The 17484-nt window shown below is 54.2% G+C and overlaps 1 protein-coding gene and 1 pseudogene across 5 annotated transcripts; one reads left to right on the forward strand and one right to left on the reverse strand.

Annotated features, from left to right (window-relative positions):
- Window positions 1-979: 979 nt before the first annotated feature.
- Window positions 980-6614, forward strand: LOC115392902 (semaphorin-4E-like; annotated as a pseudogene).
- A 1770-nt stretch (window positions 6615-8384) lies between these two features.
- On the reverse strand, window positions 8385-16759 carry LOC115393450 (galactokinase-like). Of its 5 annotated transcripts, XR_003931954.1 has the most exons (10): window positions 16388-16759; window positions 16028-16217; window positions 15469-15585; window positions 14864-14999; window positions 14470-14651; window positions 14228-14378; window positions 13940-14102; window positions 10182-11693; window positions 8957-9101; window positions 8385-8873 (listed from the first exon to the last, which is right to left on the reverse strand). XR_003931954.1 is itself a non-coding variant. In XM_030098447.1 (8 exons), the coding sequence occupies exons 1-8, from the start codon at window positions 16550-16552 to the stop codon at window positions 8799-8801; spliced, it is 1179 nt and encodes a 392-aa protein (XP_029954307.1). In that variant the 5' UTR covers window positions 16553-16759; the 3' UTR covers window positions 8385-8798. The 5 variants fall into 5 exon arrangements, 2 of the variants coding, with proteins under 2 accessions (XP_029954307.1, XP_029954306.1); XR_003931953.1 differs by having other exon boundaries at window positions 8385-9101; XR_003931955.1 differs by lacking the exons at window positions 8385-8873; window positions 8957-9101 and having other exon boundaries at window positions 9927-10301; window positions 10636-11693.
- Between the last annotated feature and the right edge of the window lie 725 nt (window positions 16760-17484).

The following is a 17484-nucleotide window of genomic DNA, read 5'->3' on the forward strand; positions in this document are numbered from 1 at the left end:
GTCTGCAGAGTGGAGGGGGTCTGCAGAGAGGTGGGGGTCTGCAGGGTGGAGGGGGTCTGCAGAGTGGAGGGGGTCTGCAGAGAGGTGGGGGTCTGCAGAGAGGTGGGGGTCTGCAGGGTGGAGGGGGTCTGCAGAGTGGAGGGGGTCTGCAGAGAGGTGGGGGTCTGCAGAGAGGTGGGGGTCTGCAGAGAGGTGGGGGTCTGCAGAGAGGTGGGGGTCTGCAGAGAGGTGGGGGTCTGCAGAGGAGAACGGTAAACCTCTAGCTGCTGTGGAGTGCAGCGAGCGGCCGCCGTTCACACACCTCCCTCCCTCCCTCCCTCCCTCCACCTGGATGGCAGCAGCAGGTGTCACCCGCTCATTAAAACACACACACTCTCACGCACTAACACACACACCACGCCTGCTACTTATCAAGGGCTGAGGCGGGGAAATGAACTTTACAGTCATGTGAAATAAAGCAAAACTCACAAGGAGGAAGGAGAGGAGGAGGAGGAGGAGGAGGAAGGGTCCTGCAGAACAGGGACGTCTCTCTCTCTTTCTCTCTCTCTCCCGTCTGACTCTGCAGCCTCGGGTCAATCATTTATCACCTCCACCTCCACCCTGGAAGAGACCCACTCTGGTCCACTCCAGTCTGAACCAGGACAACCAGACACCCTGACCTGGTTCTGGTCCAGAGTTAAAGTGACGTTCCTCTGAAACCTTCTGTAGTTCTTTCAGAGATGACGGCCTGCAGTAAGAACAAACCGGTGATTCACCTCTCAGGGTTAATCATTAAGCCTTCACTTCTTTTATAGTCGTCCTCCAATCAAAATGGCGTCAGTCTCGCTCCTCGTCCTCCATCAGATCAATCTGCTCCAGACTGACAGGAATAAAGTTCTTTAATCACGCCGACGTCGAAACAGAGTTCCATGAGAACGGGCTCACTTTACTGATTGTTGACAGAACAACGGCATTCTGGGTATGTAGAACTGCTTCCACCATGAAACAGGAGCAGAGGAGTTCTCCACAGCGTCCCCTCCACCGCCCCAGACCTCCGCCGCCCCAGACCTCCACCGCCCCAGACCTCCGCCGCCCCAGACCTCCGCCGCCCCAGACCTCCGCCGCCCCAGACCTCCGCCGCCTCAGAGCTCCGCTGCCCCAGACCTCCGCCGCCCCAGACCTCCGCCGCCCCAGACCTCCGCCGCCTCAGAGCTCCGCCGCCCCAGACCTCCGCCGCCCCAGACCTCCGCCGCCCCAGACCTCCGCCGCCCCAGACCTCCGCCGTGGAGGCTCACGTTGTGCCGTCACTCTGGGAAACGTTCGGCGCGCTCGCCCGGCAGCAGAACCACCGGCGGGTTCATCGACCTCGCCGAGAGCGCTGCAGGGTCTGGGCTCAGAGAGAACAATGAGCCTGGCGCTCCGACGGCTCCGGGCGCCGCTCGCATCCGAGCGGGGTCACGACCTTCACAGAGCGGGCGGTTTGAGAAATGACTCAGAGCAAACAGCGAGCGTGGAGCGCCCGTTCCCACCGCGTGCCGCGACCTCGCCGGGCCTGATAAAGGGCCCGGTATCGAGCGGCCCCGAGCAGACGTGGTCGCTCTCAGGTAGCGCCGGTTATCTCTCCCGCCGTCACCGCATTCCCAGCACGTCCGCTCAGCCGCGTGAGTCAGGACGAGAGCGGAGAGGGAAGACGTGTCCCGACACGACACCGCTCCGTCTTCCCCGGCGCTGCCGCTGCCGCGGCGGAGAACCTGCGTCCAGGAAATGCCTGGCATCCGAGGCATTCCACTCCGCCGCTTATGCAATCAGACAGGAAGAGGAAAGCAAGAGGCTGGACGGCGGCGGCGCCGGGCCAGCGGCCGGCTCAGAGGTGGAGCAGAACCTGCCACAAGACCGCTGCCGGGGGGGCGAGGGGGGGCAGGTGAGACCAGCAGGTGGAACCTGGAGCATTCCTGGGAACACAGAGGACTTTCTGCAGAAGAATGCAGGCGGACGGGGGGAGATGCTTCCTCTCAGGAGGAGATGTTGTCAGTGTGGGTGTGGCAGGCAGGATATCATATCTCCACCACTCACTGCCTCCTTCCTGTAATCAGAACCCGGGGGGGTGGGGTGGGGGGGGGGTGTTACACCCCACTGCTGCTCATGGGCACACAACACAGAGCCGTTAAAATAATTCACGGTCCTGTTTTCATTCATTTATGACTGCAGCTTATCAGCTGCTCCGTCAGCAGCAGGTGACGCTTCGCCTCTTTCATTTCCAGCCGCGGTTTCTGAGGTGGAGGGGAAATCTCTGGTGCCCGTGCACTTTTGTGGTCGAGTTATGAAGTGATCCACACGCTCGAGGACAGGAGCTGCAGTGTTTTCAACCAGGAAGACCTAATAAAGATCATCTTCAATCAGACTAAACACAGCTGATCTGAACGGATTATTCTGTCTGGAACAGGAAATTTGTCTCGTTCCGCTCTACTCGTGAGACCAGCAGACAGAACCGACTGGTCCTGGACCAGATCCAGACCCAGGGTAACCCTGGTAATGTCAAACAATCAGGACTAGTATTGATCCGGCCCGGTTTGTGGTCGAGGACGACTCTGGATGGAAACGAAGCTCAGTCCCACCTGCAGCAATGGGACGGCTCTGGAGATGCTGGGTCCTCAGTCCTTCAGGAGACCCTGTCACAGACCCAGCGAGGAGCCCCACACACCTCTGCACATTAATTACACACTTAATATGCAAGTTAGACACTCCTGGAGGAGATGCCAAACAACTTTTAGTAACTCTGTACTTGTAAACATGCAATCAGAGCAGAATTGGATCCTGATGGTGGAAAAACTTCCCTCCATCATCAACAAAACATCTGAATGAAACCAGCATGAAGTCCTGGACCTGATGTGGCCCCCGCGCCGGAGATTGACCCCCCACGACTACAGAATATCTGAGAGAAATCAGTCTGACACACACACACACACACACACACACACACACACACACACACACACACACACACACACACACACACACACACACACCTTACTCCAGTGAAACGTTTCCGTATTTAGAGTCAACGTGTCCGGTTAATTTGCTCCTGTTTAACCTCACCTGTCCACAAGCAGCTAAACTAACCCACTAAGTAAACCAAACCACCGACTGCATGGAGTTCCTCACACAGGTAAACTAACCCACTAACTAAACCAACCCACTAACTAAACTAACCCACTAAACTAAACTAACCCACTAAACTAAACCCCCACTCTGCAGTGGCGGAGCACGCGCTGTTGTTGATATTCAGCTGTGAGCCAGACTTCATGCAGAAAACGCGTAATTTAACACCGGACCGTTTGAAATCCCCCCTGCTCGTCCTTCGAACCGGACAGGTGAGTCTCACCTGCTCAATGCAGGTACGGGGCTTCATTCGGCCAGCACGAGGCAGGCACAGCACGCGAGACGCGCTGAGTTAGTGGAGTTAGCAGGTAGTTAGCTAAACTAGCAGCTTGGAGCTCAGCAGGCTGTGAATGGGAGCAGACTCCCCTCCACAAGGGGGGCAGTACGCCCGGGTCTCCCGGAGAACCGGCCGAGGGTCAGCTCAGACCAGCCGGATCAGGGGCAGAGTTTCGGTGCAGAGGTTAGCCAGCTAGCCGGTGACATCCAGAGCACCGTGCGGGGCTAAAGCAGAGCGAAGCTAGCCCGAGTTCAACAGGAGACCTGCCGGGCTTTAACCTAAAGCCGGACCAGGACCCGGACGCGGACCTGAACCTGGACCCGGACCCGGACCCGGACCTGGACCTGGACCCACCCCCACCTCCAGACCCACCTGTTCACACGGCCGTCGCTCCGCCGCCCTGCGCCGCTTCACCGCCGCTGGATGGTCTCCCTGCTCGGCTCGTGCCCGCTGTATCCGTTAGCTCCACTTTAAAAGTACCGGAAAAAAATATGTCGCGGCCGGAAAACAGCACCGCGGCGAGCCCAGTGCCTCTTGTTCCCCGGGACGAAGTCTCCGGCGGGGCAGAGCCTCCTGAGAGCGGCGGGGAGGGTCGGAGTCTTTCAGGGAGAGTCAAACAGGCTCCGCGGCTTTCAGCTCCAGGACGCTCCGCGGCTTCCGGCTGCGGGCTCCGCCCACAAGATGCGTTCAGGGCGCCTCGGAGAGCAGCACCAGACACGTTCAAAACAGTGGCAGGATGCGTTCAGGGTGCTTCTAAGGTAAGATGAAGAATTATTGTATAGCTGGGTTCTTTCTGTCTAATAGTTACTGTAAATCATATGACTGAATGTTCCCTTTCTTCTAACAGTTAGCTTTACGATACATTGCTTAGATTTTTTTATTTTAATAACTCACAAGATTCATCGTTTTGAGATTCAGGCCTGTAAAATGCTCTGACAAGATGTCCAGTGGTTGCAGAGTTGTGGATCTCAATATTGACTGCATTGTCATCCAAGCTTGTTTTCCTCTAAACTGCAATAACTATGGTGCACCGATTGTAAATATTCAGTTACTATTTAATGGGTGAGATTTTGTGAACTTTGAGTCTGCTTTTCTCACATTTAGCCCAGTTTTCTTTCATTTGAGAGAGAAATACATGCAAAACTGAATGTTTTGTTAAAAATGTGGTGTACCCATGAAAAATAAATCTATATCTAAATGCTAAACATAAATGCTAAAATGCTCGCCAAGCATAAAGCTAAATGTTTTGAAATTATTCAAAGTAGGCAGGTCTAACACGCCTCTCGCTCGAGCCTCAGATCACGAAGCCCCGCTGTTTGTCCGCACGGTGGCGCACTGATTAGCGCTCTTGCCTCACAGCAAGAAGGTCCTGGGTTTAAATACCGGCCTGGGCTCGGGGCCTTTCTGTGTGGAGTTTGCATGTTCTCTCTGTGTGTGCATGGGTTCTCTCTGGGTTCTCTGACTTCCTCCCATGATCCAAAAACATGCATGTCAGGTTAATTGGTGACCCTAAATTGCCCGGGGCTTCGTGATCTGAGGACATGAGAGAGGACATTGACCGAATTATCCTTGGTGCCGGAGAGAAAATACTCACCCTCAGCAAAGGATGTCACCAAGAAAACTGGACAGGGGTTGTGGAAAAGCAGCTCGACTGCAAAATCCAGTTGCCAGAAGAAGGGAAAGAGCAGCAAGAAATGTAAGAACTTCATCAGGGCCACACACACCATGAAAAGTGGAAAAATGCTTGTGTGTGGGACCAACGCCTTCAGCCCCTCGTGACTACATGACAGTCACAGACGAAACCATCTCCCTGGATGGAAACCAGATGAGTGGGAAGGGAGCAGTACCGTTTGACCCCAGCGATCGATTCGCCTCCCTGATGAATGACGACACCTTGTTCTCGGCCACCTCTGCAAACTTTCTGGGCACAGAAATGGTTTTCCAGAAACATGGACCCATACCTGGACAGAACGCCATCAAGACCGAAATGAAACGGTCTTTGCTCAACGAGCCCAACATGGTTTCCGTCAACCTCGTTGAGGCCAGCAAGGACAGTGACAATGGAGAAGACGACCAAGTCTTCCTGTTTTTCACTGAGAAAGCCGTGGAAGAACGGCATGCCGACCTCCTGGTCTCCAGAGTCGCTCGCGTGTGCAAGAGCGACCTTGGAGGCAAAAAAATTCAAAAGAAGTGGTCGTCGTTTTTTAAAGCCCGGCTGGACTGTCCGTTTGGAGACCCTTGCTCATTGGCCCTCATGCAGGATGTTTTTCTTCTAAAGAACCAAACCAACTGGAAGGACAGCATCTTTCACGCCACGTTCACGTCCAATCCGCAGCACTCTGGAGCCAGCAGCCATTCTGAGGTCTGTGCTTACGGACTGTCAGACGTGAACGCCGTGTTTGCCGGGAGGTTTCTGACTGACACCGACACTAGAGGCTGGGTTCGATACACCGGAGCGCTGCCGTCCCCTCGCCCTGGCTCATGCATTAACGATGAAACGAGGGCTACAGGCATCACCTCCACTCGGGACCGCCCACACCAGTACCTGATGTTTGTGAGGAACCATCCTCTGATGGAGGGGGTCGTCACACCCATCGGTGGAAAACCTCTGTTAGTCCAGTCATCAAGGAAGTTCTCCAAAATCGTGGTGGACCAAGTGACATCCCCAAACGGAGAGCAGCACCAGATGCTGCTGATCGGCACAGAGTCCGGCTGGCTGCAGAAGGCCGTGAAGCTGGACGGCGAGGAGGGACGCATCGTGGAGGAGCTGCAGCTGTTTGAAGACCCGCTGCAACTGTCCACAACAGGTCAGCTGTACGGCGGCACCAGCAAGGCCGTGGTGCAGGTGGACGTACGAGACTGCAGCCGCTACACGTCCTGTGACGACTGCATCCTCGCCAGGGACCCGTACTATGGCTGGGACCTGATGGAAGGGAAATGTGCCTCTGCTGCTGGAACGTCTTCCTGGTTCCAGAGTCTGACAGATGGAGACACCAGCATATGTCCAGCTCCTGATGTGACAAAGGAACCAGAAGCTGTCCTCACCACGGACAGAGCTCAGTTCCTGCCGTGTCACCCTGATACCAACCTCCCAACCAGCTGGCGCTTTGCTGACGACATCCTCCATCCTGGTCCTCGACTCACCCCAGTCAGCCAGGGTCTCATCATCACACCCTCCTCTTCAGATGCTGGTCTTTAACCTGTGAGACGCTGCAGGACATCGGGGGCAGAATGCACCGAAGGACGGTCATCCAGTACCTGGTGCAGGTTCAGGACACCAGCACCCCGGTCCCTGTTCAGGAGACTAGCACCCCGGTCCCTGTTCAGGAGACTAGCACCCCTGTCCGAAGGAAGAAGAAGAGAAAAGAAAGAGGAAGAAAGAGAAGAGCAGGAGGAAGAGCGATGGAGGAGGGATTATCGTTCTTGCCTCAGAGCCAGAAGGACCTGGGCTCAGGGGATGGCTGGGCGGGGTTGGGAGGGGTTCTTTAGGTAAGTTACTTCGTCGTCGTAGTTTTAGTCGTCGTAGTTTTAGTTTTAGTGGTTTTCTTCATCAGTAAACATAAAAATAAAGAAAATGACAAAAAGTCAAATACAATGTGTCGTCCGCTCAGTGTCTGAACTCTTACACACCAAGAAAAAAACCAAATACATGTGTTATGAATACATGATGAACTCTGTGAGCTCAGCTCCGATTACATCAGCTGGATTCAGGTCTTTCGTTATCAGGAATGTTGGAGTCCAGACTGCTCTTCTTCAGGAGAGGCTTCACCGTCTGAAGAGAGCAGTTCATGATATTTAAAATCTGTTCCTCAAAGAACCAGGACCAGAGGACCTGAGCACAGGAACCCCAGCAGTGGACCGGATCCAACTCCCGGTGTGGAGGACCCCCCTCAGGAACCACTGGAACTAAACAGCTAAAAACTGAAGAGGATACGATACAAAGTTAATATAAAATAATAAGATTATAAAATAAAAAAGTGATAAAAGATAAAAGTACATAATAAAATAGAATAGAATTACATAAACAATGATGGAATAAGAGGACTATAAAAGGTCAGTTAAAAGTCTGATTAAAAAGGTGTGTTTTCAACCTCCCTGTAAAAATATCAACGGTCCTGCAGTCCTGAGGTTCTCATTCGCATTTTGTTTTCCATGAATTTGTCTCGCAGATGAAAGAAAATTAGCTAAATGCAACAAAAGTGAACTAAATGTTCACAAATGTCGCTGTGAGGGAGCGAAATCTCAGGCTGTCTCTCCTGCATCCTGCTACACTGAGGTTGGATCGCAGCGCTGCTCCAGACAGGACATTCAGGGTGGCAGTCCAACCCATGGAAGCTTTTTATTTGTTCAAGGGTTACTGTTCTCAAAAAGAAGAAAATATTTTCAATCCAAACAGTTGGATCACTCAGATGAGCTGTCTTCACAGGAGACACACCTTTCTGTGGGTCAGCCATGTTTGTTAAGGCGTAGGATCCAGTCAAAGACACTAATTTTAAAACTAAATGCAGTTTAAATTTGTCCAGCAACTTGAGGACATGATGGGAAGAGTCTTTAAAACAGAGTCAGAGATATCAGGTCACATCATTATTCTGAGGAACCTGATTTATACCCTGTCCATCATCTAGCCCCGCCCCCTCATCAGCCGCTCTCCTCACTTTCCAAACATTTCAAGGTCTTGGTTAAAAGGAGAGCTGATGAAACTCTGACTGTGTGCTTGTTTTCATGTGTCCAGGGTAATCATTAATCCTTTGAACTCTGTGAATCTGACCGTTTGTACTGTCTCGTCAAACAGTGTCTCTCAGCTGGACGAGCCACATGTCCAGGTTGTCTTCGGTCAGAAAGACACCCTGGACATGTTACTGACTGAAGCAGGACCCAAACCTGATCCACCATGTGTCTCTGAAAGGATCAGTAGTGAACCCAGAACAGAACCGCATCGTCACCGTAATAAAACACTCAGGAAACACTGCCGAGTCTCAGGAGCGCGTCTGTATTTCGTAATAACACCACACACATTTCACAGCGTTTTGACATTTACATTAAAAAAATAATCACCCTGAAAAATCAAGCAATGCCAGGAAATCCATCCCATAATAAGTTCTGTTCATTACATGTAATGATTTTGAGTGAGAGCGTCCAGGCTGTCGAAATCATGTGACAGACGGCGGCTGTGGAAAGCTGTGGGCGGAGCAGGCGTCCAGGCGTCCAGGCACTTCGATGGCGGAGGACAGGATCCGTCCGGCGCTCAGGACAGGATCCGTCCGGCGCTCAGGACAGGATCCGTCCGGCGCTCAGGACAGGATCCGTCCGGCGCTCAGGACAGGATCCGTCCGGCGCTCAGGACAGGATCCGTCCGGCGCTCAGGACAGGATCCGTCCGGCGCTCAGGACAGGGCCAGCGCTCGAGCTCCTTCTGACGGAGTCGTCACGTAGAAAGTGGGAGTCCCGCTGAATCGCTCCTGTTGAGAGACAGAAGACGGAGACAGACGCAGTGAGGACAGGACCAGCGAGGAACCAGGGACAGCCACAACATTATGACCACCTGGCTGATGAGGAGTCCATCTGGATTTCATCACATTCCAGAAGAGAAGGTGTGAGTCTGGAACCAGGATGTTCGCGGCAGACGTCCCGGAAGCTGTGAGCGAGGACCTCCAGAAGCAGCACGTCTCACGTCTCAAAATCCGCCTCTTCAGAGGGAGTTCAGTATCAGGCCTGTTTGTTCATCTCATCCTGCAGGCAGACCACCGAACGCAGACCACCAACACTCCACTCTGACCCCGTCACTACCAAACTCACTCAAACATTCACTAGACATTAATAAAGCATCAGTCTTCGTCTTCCAAACCACAGTTATGAGAATGCAGTGGCTAACTGATGTGTATCATAATACCAGTGTGTCCTGGAAAAAGACGGCGAGGGAAACAGCCATTCATTCACTTCATGTCACTTAGAAAGTCTGAGGAAGGAAGTTCAGACAAGAAGGAAAAAGAAAAAAAAACACATTTGTTGTTGTAAAGACACAGATTTCCTCTTCAGCCGACGCACATCTTCCCCTCCTCAGGACTTCCTTCACTCCTGCTTCCTCCACTGCTAAAATTACCCTGTCTGAAAGTCGTCCACCTCCTGCCGAAGACCGCCCTTTTCCCCACATCTGTCCACAGATCTTGAGTTATCCTGTTAACCAACCAACCAACCAACCAACCATTTAACCAACCAACCAACCAACCAACCAACCAACCATTTAACCAACCAACCAGCTGACCAACCAACCAACCAACTAGCTAACCAACCAACCAGCTAACCAATCAACCAACCAACCAACCAACCAAACATTTAACCAACCAACCAACCAACCAACCAATCAACCGGACAACCTACTAACAATTCCACCAACCAACCAACCAACCAACAACCCACCAGCCAACCAACCATTTAACCAACAAACACCCAACCCACCAACAACCAAATAATTAATCCAACCAAAAACTCACCCACCAACCCACTAACCAACCAATGAACCGACCAACCAACCAAAAACAACCAACAAACCAACCCAATCCAACAACCTACTAACAAACCCAACAGCTAACCAACCAACCAATCAACTGTAACGAAAGCACGTCCCTGCTGGCGTCTTTAAACTCTTCAGACTTGTAATTATAATAACCAAGATGGCCGAGTAACCCTGATCAGCCATAACATTATGACCCAGGGTCACCATGCCAGGACAGGTGAAGAGAATGATGACTGTCTCTTCATCACAGCACCTGGAGGTTTGACACCTGGGGCAGGAAGGAACGTCTCCGACAGCTGGAAGAGTCCGATTAGCTCCAGAGCAGCAGGTCTTCTGGTGGAATGCTGATCTGCAGAGGCCCGCTCCATCAAAGCTGCTCCAGAGAAGGAAAACACATGAATCTGTGATGGAGTCCAGAGAAAAGGCTCACAGACAGAGGCGGGGATGAAGGCTGGCCCTCGTGGTCTGATCCAGCAGACGAGCTACCGGGCTCTGTTCCACTATGGCGTCCAGTCCGGGGACTCATCCTGACTCCAGTCCACCAATCAGACCACAGCAACCACAGGACTGGGCAGGTGGGCTGGATGTTTTATCGTTTACTGTCAAACACCAGTTTAGATGGAGGCCTCTGATGACTTCATTCAACAACTCTTAACCAAGGCCATCCGTGTTCAGTTATGTGATATACCTGAAGTCTTCAGACTCACTGTCAGAACGTCGCTTCAGACGGTTCAGATTGAAGGTGTCCTCTCAGACACGTCAGCTCTCAACTCATCCAGAAATGGTGAAAGTAGAGGAATGATGAATGGAAAAGGACAGGCGGTCCTGACGACACGTTCCAGTCAATATGGACTCATTTTCTCTCTGCAGGCTCAACTCAACATCTGGTTACACATCAACAAAGTAGTGTTGAAAGAGCAAAAGCATCGAAACATCTCCATGAAATGTCATGACAGGAAATCTAATGCCACGCAGCAGCTTTAGGCTTTAACAGCAGTCAGCGGTTTGTCTTGATGTTGGAGGTGAAGGTCGTGAAGGTCGCAGGTCGCTGCAGGTGTGGAGTGTGTTCAGAAAGCAAAGGCTTCATCCTTCAAAGTGTAGAGAATGTGAACTTCTGACCACTTGGGGTTGGGATTATTGGGATTATTTAGTCTGAGTAGATTTGAGAGGATATGCCAGTTTTAAAGAGACTGACTCATTACAGAAAGACAATCGCATTGATAGAATGCTGGATGTTAAAGTGGTGAGTGATCAGGACCAGGGGCGGATCCCGGTGTCGGTCCTGCTCCTGGACTCTCGGCTGCCTTCAGCCCTTCACCAGTCGGAGCGAAGCGCAGTGGAGGACGTCGGCCGGGTCCGGCGAGGCCAGGTCCACCCGGAACCCTTCGGCCAGAGACACCTTCAGCAGCTCCTCCAGGAAGCTCTGCATGTCGCCGACGGGGCGGGGGCCCAGCGGGACGTCGTCCGCCGCCGCCGCCGCCTCGGCGTCGCGCACGGCCAGCCCGCGGTAGCGCTGCTTGTCGTACTGGTCCTGCGGGAGCTGGTCGGGCCTCGGCGCCCACTCCAGCCTCAGGCGGCTCCCTCCAGGGTCGCACGGGTGAGGCCGGGCGGCGCCCTGGGACGTCCTGTAGCAGAACCGCTCGCAGAGCAGAGCCAGAAAGGCCCTCCAGGTACAAAACAGGTCGACGGCGAACGCTCGAACCGAGCACGTGCGCAGCTCGTAGTTTTCCGGCCCGTGGCGCAAGTTATAGTGGAGAAGACGCACCTGGAAAGACAGGAGGAGAAAACGCTGACCAAGAGCTCTGCACAGCAAACACAAACAAAGAACCCGTCCCAGTACTCCTCCATAACACCAACGGCACGCCTCCACGTCAGCCCAACATGACAGGAACGTCTATTTCAACATGAAAGGTGACTTTCTGCCACGGTGGCGAGCAGAGCCAGACCAACCGGAAGAACCTGCTCCCAAAACTACCGGAGTCAGGACAACCCCAGTAGACGCAGGACCAGGATCGGTTCCTGAGCAGCGGAGCGTTCCGAGGGTTCTCATCCGGATCCTGGAAGCTTGGTTTGGGTTCCAGTGCAAAGCTACCGGTTCCGTTCAGAAACCACAGGGCCTGTTTAGAGCCCGACCCACCGCAGCTCCAAGACGCTCCGAGGCTGAACCACAACAGACAGCCGGCTGAGTTTAGGCTGGTTTCATTAAAACACCAGAAAAACCTGCTCAGGGCCACATTCCAGGCTCTGAAGTGAAAACACTGAATAAAACCACTCAGTAAACATAAAGGTTTGGACCTGACGAGTTCTGTTCAGGCAGTGAAGACGCTTCGGTTTAGTTCAATTACTGGAAAAACGGATTTTAAACATTCAGCTTTCTCAAACTTTTTTAAGTTAGAGATGGATCCTACATGATCAGGGAAGGGTTCGTAAAAAAAAGTTCAGGAAACGTGAGGACTTGGTTTGATCCAGGCCTCATTTACAAGATGTTTCGAAATAACTTAACCAGTTCAAGAAAACCACCAAAACTACGTTGGTTTAGGTGAAACCTGGTAAAGTTTAGGAGGTTCAGGAACACGGTCACTCCATGTAGTGTCTGGAGGTGGACACCAAAGCTTTACGGTGAAGACCGGCTGACCAGAACGATGCTGAAGGGTCAGCAGATCAGCTGCTCTGGTTTCAGATGAGACATGTTGCTGAATACTGGTCCTCCAGCAGGTCAACCGGCCGAGCCCCGAGCGGAGCTGCTCTCTGGAATGACTCACACTGATCTGCTGGTGTGTGACTGACCTCCACTTCCCTCTTTCCTAAAGTACAGTCCGAATTTACCCATGATTCAGTTCTCTGGATCCTTTTTAAGATCAGCTTGACATTTAAATAATCCTGATGGTATTCTATCTTTAAACGGTTTAATAGCAACAGATTTTCTTCGGTTCTGGAATACAGGAACTCCTTAAGCCCCCCCAGAGGAGTCCCTGATGGACGGAGAGCCTCTTCATTCAGGACTGCAGGTGTTCTCGGACCGCCGTACCTTGGAGTCACAGTTGACGATAATCATGGCAGCTAGGGGCCCCCCCCTCAGGCTGAGGGGCCCCGCCGCCTCCAGGTGGGCCAGCTCCTCCACCAGAGGCCGGATCTGGAAGAAGTCCGCCTCCCTCCTCAGCAGGGCCAGTTCTTTAAAGCCCCGCGGCAGATCCAGGGCGCCGGAGCGCAGGAAGTTGAGGATGTGCCGGAAGACGTTCCCGTCCCGGTCGATGAAGACGTTCCCCCGGCGGTCCCGGAGCGCGGGGATCTGCCCGGTGAACATGGCGCCCAGCATGGAGTCTCGGTACCGCGTCAGCGTGTCCAGGGTCGTGGTGTAGACCTGTCCGCCCACGTTCAGAGACACCGGGTCCCGGACCGGCGTCCCGTCGTCGCCGTCGTCTGGAGGGTTGAAGTCCAGCATGCCGAGAGGCCGGGCGACACAAAGGAGAAGCTGGGATACGGCGAGGCTGGAGAGATGAGGGAACTAGATCTGACCCAAAGACCCGAACGCCGACTCACATCTGCTGCAGCCTCTTTTACCCACAATCCTCCTCCTCGCCCAGCAGCATGCTAATCTGCCTCCTCCCAGCTGCAGCCCGGATCCTCTGGCAGACACTGGGGCCGTCTGAGGCAGACACCGGGGACGGGGCAGTTTGTCTGAAAGGCCCCCACCCCTCTGAAAGGCCCCCACCCCTCTGAAAGGCCCCCACCCCTCTGAAAGGCCCCCACCCTTCTGAAAGGCCCCCACCCTTCTGAAAGGCCCCCTTAAAGTGACAGCGAGGACACAGAACGGTGCTTTCATCCGCTGTCTGGACGAACAATGTCCGAAGCGGCTCGGATCAGAGGCGGAACACAAACGGTCTCCTCTGAAGGAGAGACAACAGACCAGTGTTCCTTCAACGCTCCGGCACCACAACGACCGCTCTCCGCACGCTCTCCTCGCTCCGCCGGAACCTTTCGAAACTCCTCCCCTTCTAGAGACAGTCTCACCTGCAGGTGGAGGACGGTCCGGTCCACGGCCCGGGCCTCCAGCAGGGTGACGGTGCAGCCGCCGAAGCCTCCGCCCGTCATGCGGCTGCCGTACACGCCCTCCACCTCCAAGGCGGCCGCCACCAGCTGGTCCAGCTCGATGCAGCTCACCTCGAACAGGTCCCTGCGCACACACACACACACACACACACACACACACACACACACACACACACACACACACACACGGCGTCAGCTCGCAGCCCCGCCCCCTGGGACTCCCGCCTCCACCCGCCGCTCCGCCCGCACCTCAGAGAGTTGTGGCTCTCCACCATCAGTCTGCCGAACTCCTGGTAGGCTCCTCGTCTCAGCGCCTCCACGGCGTCCAGCGTCCGGCGGATCTCCTCGATCACGTGGCGAGCGCGGCGGAAGGTGACGGCGTCCATCCGGGGCCGGGCGTCTGGAGGAGGACGGGAAGCTCCACTGACTACAGCCTGCTCCACCCAAACAAGAACCCCCCCCCCCCGCAGGGTGATGGAGGCGCTGCTCACCCTCCAGCTCCTCCATGCTGGCCTCCCTCAGGCTCCGCCTCCCCAGGGCGGAGGCGGCCTCCTCGCACTGCCTCCGCCTGCTGGGATACTCGCTGCCCGTCAGGGAGTGCTTCACGTTGGAGTTGGTGATGAGGATGACGAGGTCGGGGTCCGAGAGGGGGACGGGGGAGAACTCCAGAGACCTGGACCACAGCACACCAGCAGGCTCATGTCAGGCTCCGACCTCTGACCTCTACTGTTTCTGACACTGTCGATTCTGTTCTGCAGTGTTTATCAGTTTCCTCACAGAGCAGAAAAAGCCTGGTTCTATCAGTCTTTCTCATGAGAGCAGAGACGCAGAACGTGTGCAGAACGAGTGCAGAACGAGTGCAGAACGTGCGGGTTCTGCTGGTACCGGCAGTCGATGAGCAGAGCGTGGCCCTCCCGACCCAGAACCGACACAAACTGGTCCATGATGCCACAGGGGACGCCGGCGTGGCTGTGCTCCGCCTGCTGGCAGGCCACAGCTTTGGACACCAGGTCTCCGTCATCTGGGGGGGACACACAAGGACAGGGACACCCGGGACCAGTGAGACACCGGGGACCAGGGAAACACCAGGGACCAGGGAGACACCGGGGACCAGGGACACACCGGGGACCAGGGACACACCGGGGACCAGGGAGACACCAGGGACCAGGGAGACTCCGGGGACCAGGGAGACACCCGGGACCAGTGAGACACCGGGGACCAGGGAAACACCAGGGACCAGGGAGACACCGGGGACCAGGGACACACCGGGGACCAGGGACACACCGGGGACCAGGGAGACACCGGGGACCAGGGAGACACTTGGACCAGAGAGAGGCCTTGTAATAAGTGGGCTCCGCAGGAGGTTTAAGTGATGGTGGACCCTGAAAGTCTCAAGGATAGAGGACTCTGGTGGGGGACGGTGGACTCTGGTGGGGGATACTGGACTCTGGTGGGGGACAGTGGACTCTATAGAGGACTGTGGACCTCACCTGGCTCTAGCTGCTGCAGGAAGGTGTAGAAGGCCACCTCCAGAGAGGCGGAGCTGGACAGACCTCCGCCCAGCGGCACGCTGCTGACCACCACCGCTCTGAAGCCCTGGACCGGACCTGAGAGGACGGAGAGACCACATCAGCCCGTTTCCTCTGGACCAGTTCCCAGGTCCCACTGAGGAACAGTGACGGTGGTTCTGAGGTCACACAGTGACCTCTAGTGGCCTCAGGCGGTTACTGCAGTTTCTAATTTGGATTCAGTTTATTCAGAATTAAGTAATTCTGAATTCCAGTTATTCTCCTGTTTACCTGCAGAGCTCTGATTGGCTGAAGCGTTCTGATTGGCTGAAGCGTTCTGATTGGCCGAAGCGTTCTGATTGGCCGAAGCGTTCTGATTGGCTGAAGCGTTCTGATTGGCCGAAGCGTTCTGATTGGCCGAAGCGTTCTGATTGGCTGAAGCGTTCTGATTGGCTGAAGCGTTCTGATTGGCCAGTGATACTTCCCTAGAGGAAGAGAAGTTCTTCTGACGGCGTCAGATGTTAGAGAACGTTCCGCTCACCTCGGTAATGTTCCACCACGCCCTTCACGTAGTTGGCCCAGCGGGGCGACCCCGGGGGCAGCGGGGCGCCGCCGGGGGGCAGGACCAGGTCCACCCTGTGGGGCTCGTCCGCATCCTTCGTCCCTGTTACCACGGTAACGCCCGGGCCCGGGGTCCGCCTCCCCACCACCACGGTAACCAGGGGCAACGCCTGGGGCCGGAAACAGGAAGAAGTCTCAGACGCACCCAAGAGGGAAGCAGTGCGTTGCACTGCGATGACACTGTGAGGGGAACATCGGTTCGAGTCCACACTGAAACTGCTTCAGAGCGTTTGAGTTCCCAGGAGGATGGGTCCTCATCAGAACGTTACTGATCACTCACCATCGGGAGCACCACCCCCTGGTTGTAGTCGGTGTGCTCCCCGATCAGGTTGACTCTCCCCGGGGCGCACGCCGCCACGTGCGGGACGTCTCCTCCGAACACCTGACCGAACAGGAGCCGCGCCTCCGCCAGCAGGTCCGCCACGGTGGGAATCGAACAGGCCATAATGACTGTTTGGGGTTAACAGTTTGGCAGTCCACTACACACACACCACACACACACACACACGCGGTTCGTCTCCGGTGTCCCGGGTCGGGTCCAGGTCCGGTTCGGGTCTTGTAATCTTAACTACCGGGGGCTTCAGCGGGGGTAACAGGGCAGTCCACTGCACACACAGTGCGTCTCAGACCCGGGTCCGGTGCTGTAATGTTTACTACCGGGAGGAAAACACGTGAGCCGCATGGCCTCGTCACGTCATGCTGCGGACTGACGTGATGCGTCAGTGCGTCCGCCATGTTGGACCGGGCAACGCGAACCGGAACACACTGACCTGCAGACTTTAATAAAAATAGAACAATATGAACGCTCTAAAATAACAGTATAAAATAGTGAAATAGGATATAATATTACTTATATGAAAACTAATCATGTGGAGACTGTGGAGACTAATGAAATAAAGTGAGGAAAAAGTACCTAAAGTCTGCCAAATCTTTAGTAAACTTTGTATTTAAACATTGACGAAAAACAAACTTTTATCAATTAAGTGATAAAATTAATTGAATGTTTGATTATTCATTGGATACTGTAATATTCTCCTACCTTATTTGTGTCATAAAGATAAAAGCAGAACTCTGTCTTCCTTGTTTATCAGTAAGTTATTGTAGTGTACTGTTAAAGTGGAAAAAAAAGGTGCCCGGTCCAATATGGCGGAGGAACTGTGGCGCAGAGGTCACGTGATGAGGTCAAATCTTCACAAATAGAGGAGAACCTATCCAAGCACGACGGAATAAAGTAAACCCATAAGTAGTCCAGCACGACTGATGCTCAGTCAGCGGGGTGGCGCCCTCTGGTGGTTACAAAGTGTAAAACACAACTGGAAGTCCTCAGTTTGGACAGAACTGAAGATGAATGAATGGCTGGTGGATGGAAGTTTAGAC

Source organism: Salarias fasciatus, chromosome 8 (genome assembly GCF_902148845.1).
Source record: "Salarias fasciatus chromosome 8, fSalaFa1.1, whole genome shotgun sequence".
Classification (NCBI taxonomy): domain Eukaryota; kingdom Metazoa; phylum Chordata; class Actinopteri; order Blenniiformes; family Blenniidae; genus Salarias; species Salarias fasciatus.